Raw genomic sequence first — 13,041 nt, forward strand, 5'->3', positions numbered from 1 at the left:
AATGCTTTTTGTCTTTCGGTTTTAATGTGTGCTCACTTAGAAAATGTTTTTATCTGTAGCATCTTGCGTACATTGTTACTGGAACAAGCTCCCTGAAGCAACCCTGAGTTAAGTGCCTTGCTCTTGCCTTGTAGGGATCAAGCCAGCTAACTTCCGATTAGAGAAACCCCAAGGCTTTAGCTGCCATGCTGTAAGGAAACCACTGCTTTTTGCCTGTGGTTAGAAAAAAACAAAAAACCTTGTTACTATTGTAGATGCTCTGCATCTTTATGCATATGCATGTAATAATTAACCACAGCATGTAATTGCATAATTTTGTTTTTCGGTTCACTGGGCGCCACAGAAACCACAGGTTTTTTCACAGTGATGCCAAGCGGAAAGGTTTTCAGAAAAACCTCAGAGGTTTGGGACTGGGTTTGTTTAGTAAGCGCGTGTGTTCACGTGAGCTTTTAACTTTGTGGACTAGAATACATCCTGAATACTCGATGAGTAATGACTAGAACATTTTTAGGTTTCGAGTCCCTGTCTGATTGGGGTCTGGTTTCTTGTAAAAGTGGTGTGTGCAATCAATACAACATCAGGATTAGCATGACACGCTTCAGACATCTCAGCATCTTCAAGTAAACCTTGTACAATGGTGAATACTATAGAGACAGTATCCACAGCATACCAAATGTCCCATTTAAAGCATTTTTGTGTCCCCTCCAAACCCACGATTGCTGCTTTGCAGTGATATTATTTTATTGTTTAATAAAGATTATGTAGGCTAACTCGTTGAAAACAATGGATAATGTATGAATTAGATGGATATGTATGACTGTAGGTAGGCATTCTGTAAGCATTGCGTTCCTTTTTTGATTGTTTGCTCGATATCATTGTTTCACTCTCGCTCTGCTATATAATTATTAACAGCCATCGATCCAGTTGTTTGGCTTTGCTGCTTATTCATGAGCCAGGACTGTGTGAATTTATGGAAGACTGAGCAAATCAGTCATTTCTGTCTCACTGCAATTTCTTCGATTACTACAGCAATATGCAAGTTTGGTGTCATAGCAACAGTCCAAGTACAACTATATGCTTGGATTTTTCGCAGTTTCCACTATTGAACCCTTCGTTAATGAGAGTCGTTTAGACAAATTTGTTGCAACCCGTTTTTAACACTTCAGGGACAAGTGCAGACTCGTTTGCCTGTTTAGTTAGATGGGCTGAGATGTTAATTCCCTTTACATCAGAACATCTCCATCTAATATTTATGGGACCAGGTGGTGACTTTGCATATTTAGTGTTTACGACCTGTAATCTGAATTTATGGACCAAAAGATGCCTTTAACTTTATCATCAAAGAGAATATTTTTTTCAGTCCCGTAAGATGAAATTTAATGTTGAACGTTGTTTGCTGCTGAATTTCATCTGCAGATTCATAGTCAGTGGTCATTATTATGGCCGGATCCATCCCTACCCACAATGCAATATATCTGTTGTGCTTCATTTGAAACAACAAAGCAAAGTGAGGAAAGAATGAATGCATCACTTGATAATTAAGAATGAATCGTAGTTGTTGGAAATAGATGCTAATGAAATGCAAAGATGCCAAATCAAGTGGATTGAGAGCATAAAATGTATATTGCTTAAGCCTAGAGATTTAATTAATATACATAATGATTGAATTTGATCAGCAGTCTTGTAATTGGGGTCTTTTATCACCCTTGTGTCCCTTTCCAAGTCATCTGTCACTTAAATATGTCTTAGATGCGTCATGAGACCATACATTGTGTTCAGTGCATGTTCCAGCTTTCTACCAGCAATGCAAACTGATGTACTCAAATTTTCATTTAGATTCAAAACGTTATTGTATATATGGTTGTATATATGTAAGTGTTGCCCTATTTTATGCAGCTTGTCACATGTCTTTTGCAGGAATTTTCACCCAGTTCAGCAGAAAATGTCCTAGACTGTGACCTGGTTCACAGCTCAGTTTTGAGATTGGAAACTCTTTGGTATGTCATACAGATTTCCTGAAGTTCAGTTAGTTTGAAACAAAGCAGGTCTGTCAATTACTACATGTCAAATTACCATGTATTAGTGACAGCTTTTAGTTATTGTTGCTGTAGTCAAACCGTATTAAATGCTAAATATGATGCTAAAACACATTAAAAGGTTAAAAGAATAGTTCACCCAAAAATAAAAATTTGTAGAGAATTTACTCACTCTCAGTGAGTCTGAGAATTTTCAGAGAAATATAGCCATGCATCAGTGTCTCATCAATGGATGCTCTGCAGTGAATGGGTGCCATCAGAATGAGAGTCCAAACAGCTGATAAAAAGTAATCCACACCTCTCCAGTCCATCAGTTAATGTCTTGTGAAGACAAAAGCTGTTCATATTTAAACAAACCCATCAAGAAAACTAATCCTCTAAGCATAATATTGCTTTCTCCAGTGAAAGTCATCTCATCTGAATCAGGAGAGAAATATGCACTGATCAAGTAATGTTTATGAGCAAAAACGGTCCAAAAAACACGTTTTATGTTTGATGAGAGACAACAGGAGTTGGATTTTTTCACTTAAGGAAGTGTTATTATGGATTAAATGTATAGAGTCATGTTTTGGCCAGAAGTGACTGTTTTAATTTAAAAGGCCTTAATGATGGACAAACACTCAGCTTTTGGCTTCATAAGACATTAACTAATGAACTGGAGTGGTGTGGATTACTTGTGAGGTTTTTATCAACTGTTTGGACTCTCATTCTGACGGCACCCATTCTTTGAAGAGCATTATTGGTGAGCAAGTGATAGATTGACACATTTCTCAAAACTGTTCAGATGAAGATGCATCTTGGATGGTCTGTGGGTGAATAAATGTTCAGAAATGTCTCATTTTTAGATGAACTATCACTTTAAGAACTGCATTTTACTTACAATTGTTGAGATTTTAGCCTCTTCAGTAAACAAGCAATCAGCATCAATAACTCACTGATGCTGTCAATAACATGCTGTATACTCAATTCCTGCCGGTCTTATGCAATACATCACTGCTTTAACAGGAATTTTTTGTAGTTTAAAGTGAACAGTTGCTCAGGTCGAGACCGAGACCGTGACCTTTTCTAACTTCGGCTGGTTCTCTTCTGTTTTTCACCACTGAGTTTGCAAGACAGAGACTAACTGTGGAGCTCTAAGACAGGAAAGAGAATGAATATGTCATGGTGAGTGTTGGGCTTACGTGTCCCCAGGCAGCTGCTGCAGTGGGACCAGAGAGCAATCATCCTCGCATAGCCAAGACACGCTAATTGAGATGTAATACGTTTGTAAATGAACCAAGCTTGCTAATATATCTGTTTATCCATATGAGGTTTTGGTCGCATCTCACAGAGGTGCAACTATTAATTAAATGTATTAAAACGAAAAGCCCTTCTTTATGACAGGTAGCATACTTTATAATACCACGGCATGTCATGTGAAGAACTAGCCGCGTGCATCGAAGCACTAACAATACACGCAACGCCAAAAACAACCTTTAATTTGGAGAGGATTAAATGCAAATGGAAACAGAAGAAGTTTTAGCAAAAGTGGAGCTCGACATGGCTTAGTTTTTATCCAGCATTTAAAGGAGGTTAAGCCACATTGTCAACCTCTCATGAATAATTAGCTGTACTTGCTGCGGTGGTTTATAAAAGGAACTCGGTTGTCATCGTCCTCTAAGTAGGAGACAAAATGAGCATGGCACAACAAAAAAGACTCCAGAGGACGGCGGAATGAGATGGAGATAAATGAGGACACTGTCAGCCAAGATTTTAGCGCAGGTCAGTATTCGAGTTCAGAGGATTTCAGAGCAGATTAAACACCGCTGGGCACCCAATGCTAATTGGGTAAATTGGTCAATTTATAGGTTAATGTTTTAGATTATTCCAAGGTTAGTCCACATCGAGAAGACCACGACATGCAGAAAACAGCAACAAGCTAAGAAAAACTGACATTGAATTAGTTGTGTACGAAAAGATAAAAAAAAAAAATTTACAAACAACAAATGTTGTAACAAAGTGCTACAATCAAGAAAAAACATCATAAGACATTATAAAACATGCAAATAAAACCCCTATACCTCCCAAAAACATCACAGGCTGTGGAGAAATTAATATGTCTTCAACCTAGATTTAAATATGGCCAGTGTGATAAGACAAAAAAAGGAAGTGCTATTTTGTTCTTGTGTCTAACATGTTATTATAACAATTCTTATTCCTACAAAAATCCAGCCAAATTTAGCATTCAGATCAGATGAAAAAAAAATATTAAGTATTTAATAATAAAAAAATATAAGTATTTAATAATAACAATTTTAATTTATAACTACATCTATTATTGTTATTATTATCATTATATTGCAATAGTAATATTTATGGTTGTTTGTTTTCTTTGCTTTCAAATGCTGAAGCATAGAGGCTTTTATTTTGGTGGAATTCTTCAGGGAATTATCATGAACGCGTCAGATTACATATTTATATAATTACTATGCAGTGTTCGCAATCTTATAATTGCACTAAGCCATATCAGGTTCTTAGGCATTGTTAGAAATATATATATCATCTCCTCAGCAAAAACCTGTGATGCTCGTGAAGACACAGCCCCTCATCATCTGTATGAATAAAACAAGTGCGACAAAAGTTATTTGCCCTCAGTCATATGGTTAGAACATTCAATAATTCATGGAAGCACCATCCCTTTTCTTCATCTCTGGTTTTCTGGCCGGCGATGCTCCAGGTTGATTTGTTCAGCACTATTATTAACTCATATATGAAGATATAGTATACAGCCCCCGACCAGACATCTGTGTTAGTGGTGAATATAAATCTGAAAAAGCTCTTTAGCTGGGAAAAAAATAATAACCATGCTCTGATAAGGCATGCAGTATTTTATTTTATTTTATCACAATAGATTAACACAAACCTTTTCTGAATTTGCTTATTTATTATATTATTTATTTGGTAGTGATTTTAATGTGCCCTTGTTACACGTTACACAGTTACAATAGTAATGTTGCTGTAATTCTGTAAATTATGCACAATTAAAAGCCAAAACCTAACCCTTAATGTACAGCAAGCAAATTTTGTCATTTTAATATTGCCCACAATTATTATGTGTATATATATATATATACATATATTTTTTTTTTTTTTTTTTTACAAAAGTTTAAAATAACCATTATTTCAGAATTTTCAAACTTATTTATCTTTTATTTATTTTATATATTTTTTTACTGTACTATGGGACAGTGATGGAACAGATGATAATACCACGGTACTGAATGTTATATAACTTTGCAACTCATGATGCTTCAATGATATGACCATAGTGCATGTCTAAAAACATGGTATTTGAATGTTGAAGAACCATAGTACTTTTTGTGTCACCAAACGCATTAAAGTAATTTTTGCTGCTTTTTTCATAAACTATAGTATAAACTATAGTATATCCATGTTTTCCCCCCACCTTAGTGTTTTGCCAAAATCCAAGTGATATTTCCCCCCTTTCAGCCAAGTAAAAGTTTAGTTTCCAACAGTTTTCCCCCTCAAATATTGTTTAACTGTCCATGTATCGACACTAGGCCACAAAAGCACTTTATAATGAAGCCAGCCGCAGTAGTTAATAACCTATAGTGTTAATATATGATAATGGTTCAGTAAGGAGCTGCTTGAGCCAATATTCCCCCTGCAAAATCCATCTTAATTTCACTATGCAAATGTAATTTTGTGTTCATAACAGAATAAATGAGGCTCTCCATCTCTGCGTGGACTGCTGGTGTCTGTGTTTTCCTCTAATGGTAATTTAAGCGACATACCTGATGATTAGCTTTTGTGATCTGTTTTTCTTTCTCTGACTGTGAAACGAATTGCTCTCAAAGTCTGAGCGCTTCACACGTTCTGTGTTTATATACTGCGACGGCTTATGCTCTCTGAGAAACGCTGAAACAATAGAGGGTATCAGCCAATTAGTGTACGAGAGGACAAGATGGGTTTATTTTTAGAGCGTTTTAGTCCAACATCCCCAAATCGAGACTCGTTCATTAGCAGCGGAGAGTCTTCGTCTTTAAGTGCTCTCCTCCTCTGTTTGGTCTGTCTGACTCGGCAGCCGTAGATAAATAGTGCGGCTTGTTAGTCGTGTTAATGATTAAAAAGCATTTGCTCTGTGATTATTGAAGTGGAAAGAAGGATTAAAACAAACAGATGTGTGAGAAAGTAGGAATGCTCTGGAGAGGATTAGAAGGCGGTCATCTATTTTCACACGGGAGTCTGTCAGCTCAAATCCACTTTCCTTTTTACAAACACAGATCACAGGAAAAATGTCAAAGGTATATTTTATACCAGGAATTACATTTTGTAAAAAGATGTGACATTTTAGCCATCTGGCTATTCAGTAAATGTGATCTCAGTAAAAATAACTCCTGAAATATAAAATTTACTCACATCTTAAAAAGCCCATGAAATGTATTCACAAACACTTTTTTTGCTGTGTTGACGTGTTCATCCTGAAGCGGGAAGTTTGACATGTGACATGTGAAATGGCTTGTCCCTTTTTTATTTACCCAGTAATCTTACAGTCATAGTCATGAACCATCATTTGCTATTAAATAATCATGGATTATTTGCCCTCTTTAAGAAGTAAATGAGCATGGATGATTTCAAAGCTAACAGACATGGTCTAAAAGCCACCAAATGTGTCTTTAACATTCACCAGAGCAATGAACTCTGTGGAAGTCTGCTATTACATGTCTGAGACGGTTTTCATTTGGAGTGAGCTGTGTTTGGAGTCTGTTATGGAGAAGGGGATTTGTTTAAGGCACTACACATCTGATGAAAAACTTGTTCTTCTTCAGTGATAAAGACACAAAGTTTGGCCTCACATTAGAATTGTAATTATTGTTGGACAGTTAGATTTTTGGTTAAACTCAAATAGATGTTTTGTGCTTTCAGTATTTTTACTGTTTAATGTTTGTGCTTCTCTTTCCCATTTACCTCTCAACCTCATACAATGAGTCTTTCCATCATGACTTTACTTTCTCTTACATCAGTGTGTCTAGATAAAGCAAAGTCTTATGAGCATAGACAGTTTAATTTAATTTAATTTAATTTAATTTAATTTAATTTAATTTAATTTAATTTAATTTAATTTAATTTAATTTAATTTAATTTAATTTAATTTAATTTAACATTTTTCTCCAGTCCAAAATGTTTTTTGTTTTATTTTATTTTATTATTTATACATTTTTAAATGCTGGTTTCTTTTCTACCAAATATGTAGTATTACACAAAAAAGGGTTTAAACAAATAAGTTCATCTCCAGTCCAAAATGTTATTTTATTTTATTTTTATTTTATTTTATTTTATTTTATTTTATTTTATTTTATTTTATTTTATTTTATTTTATTTTATTTTAATTAATTTTTTTATTGGTTTTATTTTATTATTTCATTTATTTATTTATTTATTTTAAAATGCTGTTCTCTTTTCTACCAAATATGTAGTATTACACAAAAAAGGGTTTAAACAAATAAGTTCATCTCCAGTCCAAAATGTTATTTTATTTTATTTTATTTTATTTTATTTTATTTTATTTTATTTTATTTTATTTTATTTTATTTTATTTTATTTTATTTTATTTTAATTATTTTTTTTATTGGTTTTATTTTATTATTTCATTTATTTATTTATTTATTTATTTTAAAATGCTGTTCTCTTTTCTACCAAATATGTATTATTACACAAAAAAAGAGTTTAAACAAATACATTTTTCTCCAGTCCAAAATGTTTTTATTTTTATTTATTTTTTATGCAATTTTTTCTACTAAATATATGTAAATAAATAAATAAAAATGCCTCATCATATACATTATTTTCTAGTAACATGTTGTTTATATTTCTGTATAGATTTAGTTTTTGGTCTTTGAGATAAAAGAGCTTGATGTACTAAATAAACATGCAGTCTATTTTTTAGTTTAGTTTGTTTTCTAACAAATATACAGTATGCATAGTACTATACATAAAAGTTTCTCTTAATTATTTTTTAGGTGGGACTCTAGATATCTCATATCTAAGGTACCAGAATCACCTCCATATTAGGCTTCCCCATTTCCAAACTCAAATTCAATTAATAGTTTGAGTAAGACTATTTTACACTTTAATAAGTAGACATTAGTTGAAACGAAATGCTCTGACCCCAGCCAAAGCCTGCAAACACAAGCATCTTAAACCGAGCTAAAGCAGCACTGTGTTTCCCAGCATGCCGACGGCTCCAGCCTGTTGTCAAACACAGTTATTAATGCTGAAAACAGCAGGTGTGTTTCTGGTGAGGGGCGACTAGTGCAAATCTACATCAACCCCATGAAAACAAAAACAAGGGAAGCGCTGAGAGACTAAAGAATCAAGGGAAGACTAGAAGCAAACTGATATTTAGTGGTGGAGAAATGGGACATGTTGGGACAGGGGTGATGAAAGGGCGTAAAGTGAGTAATAGCAAGGGAGCAGAGACAACAGGAGACTGGAGTGAGCATTGGAGGGATGCAGGAGACCGAAAGAGAGAGATGACGGCAAAGCTGTGAGTCAAAGCTGCCAAGGACTATTAGCCCTGCTGATGTCATCAGGAGGCGAATGCCGTCAAACACAGCCCACGCTACGATTGGCTACAAGTGCACTGGACATCATCGACTCTGAAAATGCAAAGCATTTGTCTGAGGTCATTCAGATCGTGCCGGCTTCTGGCAGACGTCTCTGGCGTACGTCGGGTGTGTGTTGGCACCCATCCGCTTCTCTCTTAGCAGTGTCACGGCGCTTTACACCTCTCTTTTATCTCCCTGGATGTGCTCGTGATTTCCACTGACAGACGAGTGATGGCAATCAGCCCCACCATCAATCCAAAGCTCGGCGCCGGAGTGACTCTAGTGGAGTCCATCTACATCATCATCCGTGTAATTAGATGTGCTTGCTAAAGCAGGTATCAGTGTGACTATTGCTCATACTGCGTTCATGTCACGCTACCTCATAATGAGCTAAAGGCTTTCATTTTTCTATCGCCATTTTCCTATCACAGTTTAATCCTGTGATGCAAGATGAATTTTTTTGCATTATCATTTCTCAGGTCTTCAGTGTCACATGAGCCTTCAGAAATCATTCTGATATGCTGCTCTAGAATCATTTCTTATCATCATTATTTGATTTGTTGTCCACATTTGTGGCCCTGGAGCACAAAAGCAGTCATAAGCAGCTCAGGTATATTTGTAGCAATAGCCAAAAATGCATTGTATTGGTCAAAAAAAAGATTTATGCCAAAAATTATTAGGATATTAAGTAAAGATAATTTTCCATGAAGATATTTTTATGCATTTCCTACGGTAAATATATAAAAACTAAATTTTTGATCAGTAATATGCATTAAGGACTTCATTTGACAACATTAAAGGCAATTTTCGAAATATTTGTTTATTTTTTTGCACTACATGTATACATGAATTTTTGGTCTACATGTATATATTTTTTTTCAGTAGAACAGTAAATACGATTATTAGCTGAATCCATGGTCCACTTTGAGTAAAAAAAAAAATTAAAAAAACTTTAACAGGCGACACAAAATGCATCCCTGTGGCTCCTGATGATATATTGAGGTCTTATGAAGTGAAATTATCAGTCTGTGCAAGAAACTGAACATCATTTACAGCATTATTAACTGTAATCCAGAGCTTCAGGCAAATGGTGATATACAATTATTTTCTGAACCTCGTTCTTTTGGACAGTTTGTTTCAGTAAACTGGTTCAATTCACTAGTTTCATGCAATGACATCACCTATATGACTTTATATTACTGAAACATGCTGTTTTACATTTCTAAAGTATATAAAGTGAATAAACTAGTCTTCATCAGCTCAGCTTTTTAAATAAACCATGAGAAACCACAAAATCTTCAATTTTGCGCCTTCATTCATGTGTTTGGTTCATGCATGCGCATATCAGTTTTCAGTCCGACTCAAACTGTTTCCTAAGTTCAGTGATTGTTGAAGTTGGTAAATCCACGTCGCTTCATAACGTTACAGTTGAATCACTGATGGCAGATGGACTATTCTGACAATGCTTTTTTTTCATACTTTTCTGGACTTTGACAGTGTAAGTTACCTGGCAGTCTATGGGAAAATCACAAGCCTCCCGGTTTTATCCAAAAAATCTTAAATTGTGTTCCGAAGATTAACTAATATGTTACGGGTTTGGTGGAGTATCCCTTTAAGTTTCTTCAATCTGATATGGTGGACTGGTCAGAAACAAATTTAGCTGGCCAAAGCCAATAAAAACACCAAGAACAGCCACTTAGCAACTCTACAACACTCAGTTATTGTGGCATAAATTTTAGCATGGGCAAACACCGCTTTCATTTTCTTCAGAGAAATCATATATTTAAATCAAATTCAAGCTCCCACTCATTCAGGCTTGGAGACAATTAAAACGAACATTTTTATGTAAATTATTATTTTTTTGCAATTGGTGAAATGAGTATTTGAAACGAAATTTTAATTCGGCGGTCTTGTGAGAGATCGGAATCGCTAATGTCTCCACCTGAGAGAGGAAGAGACAGTTGATTGATTTGTACGTGTGGAGGTTAGATTTATTCCGGTTTCTGTCCCGTCTGAGCGCTTTGACCCCTGAGCATTCCCTTCATTAACATATAAAGCACATTTCACTCACATCTGCAGGAACGCCTCACTGGGTTAAACTGTGACGTGCGCAAGAGAGAGTGAAAGTTTCGAAAAGAGGAGAAAATTCTGTTTGTTTACTCTTCCGCTCACCATAGGTCAAACAGGGTTACAAAGCAAATAAAAATTCATAATGATTATAATCACATCATAAATAGCGGCAATATTTCCAGCACTGATCACACGAGAGCCACACAGACCTGTCGCTGACTGCCAATCAACAAGATTCATGCTCAATTTAATTATTCCTCAAAAAACTTTCCATCTCTGCATTTCACCTCTTCTCTTGCTTGCTTCGTAATCTGCAATTAATAATCACATAAACCTGGTAATGTATATTACACATTTTTTCTCAACAAATTGCTAAATGCACAAATGTAAAGCAGAGTTAGATTAATAAAAAAGTAATAAATTATTAGTTATAAATGATGTCTTCGCCATTGTAATTGTATTACTGTACCAATTGCTTTCTCTAAAAGGAATTGCATTACTTATTACTAAATACTTTCTGAATCCCAAATCAACCTCAACCAGTTGAACAAGGATAGACTTTAAACTGCTCTTTTAATTATTTCAAATAAATAATACAAAGCTGCTTAACATATTCCTGAACCGACCAAAGTATTAAATTAAAAACCATATATTTTAACATTAGCACTATTTCTTTGTATATAATTGTTCTATAGTCTATACAGTACTTAGTACAAGTACAGCAGAAGTGACTGCAATTAAACAATTTATTTTTTTAAAGTAATGCCTCATTCATTTAACATATGAGCGAAACTGAATATTCAGTGAGAAACAATATATTTGGGAATTTATTGACTGGCTTAAAGTAGTTTAGCATATCAAAATGGAGAGGAGCTAAAATAGAGAAGCAAATTATTGTGTTTTCATTAAAGATTATGTAACTAACATCTTTTTTTTTTTTAATGACATGAAGTGGTGAATCATGCACAATGCGATCAAAAACGTTATTTGAAAGGTAGGGTTTTGCTTTCAGGTTGACCTAAAGGGTTTATATTTACATGCTGCAACACAACAGAAGGATGTGGTGGATTTGTTTTGACTAGTTGCATTCATCCTCGTTGAAACATTTGTCTTTTCATGACAGAATGTCACACTCTGAGAATCAAATAAGAAAATGAGTAGTTTGCCGCTCAGTTGTTCTGTTCTTCTGCAGCTGGTGCTGGGAATAAGATGGGCTGGGCGTTTGGTCTGGGGCTGGAGAGGCTGGCCATGGTTCTGTTCGGCATCCCTGATATCCGACTTTTCTGGAGCGAGGATGAACGCTTCCTGAAGCAGTTCCGCCTGTCTGACATCTATCAGCCCGTCATCTTCCAGGTGAGATTTACAGCCTTTCTCTAAAATAAGAACCATGAGGGCCCTTCACAGTTACTATAAGGTTGCAATAATTATTCCACACTAGTGGTCAAAAGTTTTTTGAATAATTACGTTTTTTTTTTTTTTTTTTTTTTTTTTTGAAAGAAATATCTGCTGTTCGCCAAGGCTGCATTTATTCAAAAATCTAAAATATAGTGCCAAACAGTAATATCATGAAATATTACGACAATTTACGACGGTTTTGTATCTGAATGTATTTTAAAATGAAATCATGATAGCAAAGTTGAGTTAATCCTTCAGAAACCATTCTATGATGTGTATTTGCTGCTTTGATTTCTTGTTATTTTGTTGAAAACAGTTGTGTTGTTTTAGTCATTTTGTAGAAACCTTCATACACTACCATTCAAAATCTGGGGGTAATGAAGTCAACTTCATTTGTTTATGGATCCTCCGTAAGTCTGTGGTGCTATTTGTTATTGAACTCTTAATTTTCAATTAGCATCAATCATTTTTGGTGTTCTATCAATAAGTATGAAACATTGGTTTTAGTACAGATCACTTTTGTACTAATTTATCATTTTTTCTTTTCTTTTTTCTTTTTTTTTTTTTTGGAATGATGGGTACATTCTAAATATTCTGTAAAGTTCTGCTTTCTGAAAACATTCCAGAACATTGCAGGACTCGTCATAAAAGACTAAACTAATCCAGTGTATACTTTTGGACAACTCACTTTTGGTAGCTGTTTATGTTAGCTCACAATTATGCGTGCATCTTTATACACTGTAAGTACTTTTTTTTTTTCATGGGCACTGTTAATGATAAATAAGCAATATGACTTTCATATGCAGTTTCATGGTGTAACATTAATCATCATATTAGACTGATTTCTGAAGATCATGTGACACTGAAGACTGGAGGAATGATGCTGACTGGAATTCAGCTGCGCATCACAGGAATAAATTACACTTTAACAG

At 34.7% G+C, this 13,041-nt stretch overlaps 1 protein-coding gene across 1 annotated transcript in view; it reads left to right on the top strand.

Annotated features, from left to right (window-relative positions):
* Positions 1-13,041, top strand: part of fars2 (phenylalanyl-tRNA synthetase 2, mitochondrial) — a 133,667-nt gene that overhangs the window by 60,048 nt on the left and 60,578 nt on the right. Inside the window, exon 5 of the mRNA XM_059524267.1 lies at positions 11,907-12,067. Coding sequence (XP_059380250.1) covers positions 11,907-12,067 — 161 coding nt within the window. The remainder of the gene's footprint in view (positions 1-11,906; positions 12,068-13,041) is intronic.

Source organism: Carassius carassius, chromosome 35 (assembly GCF_963082965.1).
Source record: "Carassius carassius chromosome 35, fCarCar2.1, whole genome shotgun sequence".
Lineage (NCBI taxonomy): Eukaryota > Metazoa > Chordata > Actinopteri > Cypriniformes > Cyprinidae > Carassius > Carassius carassius.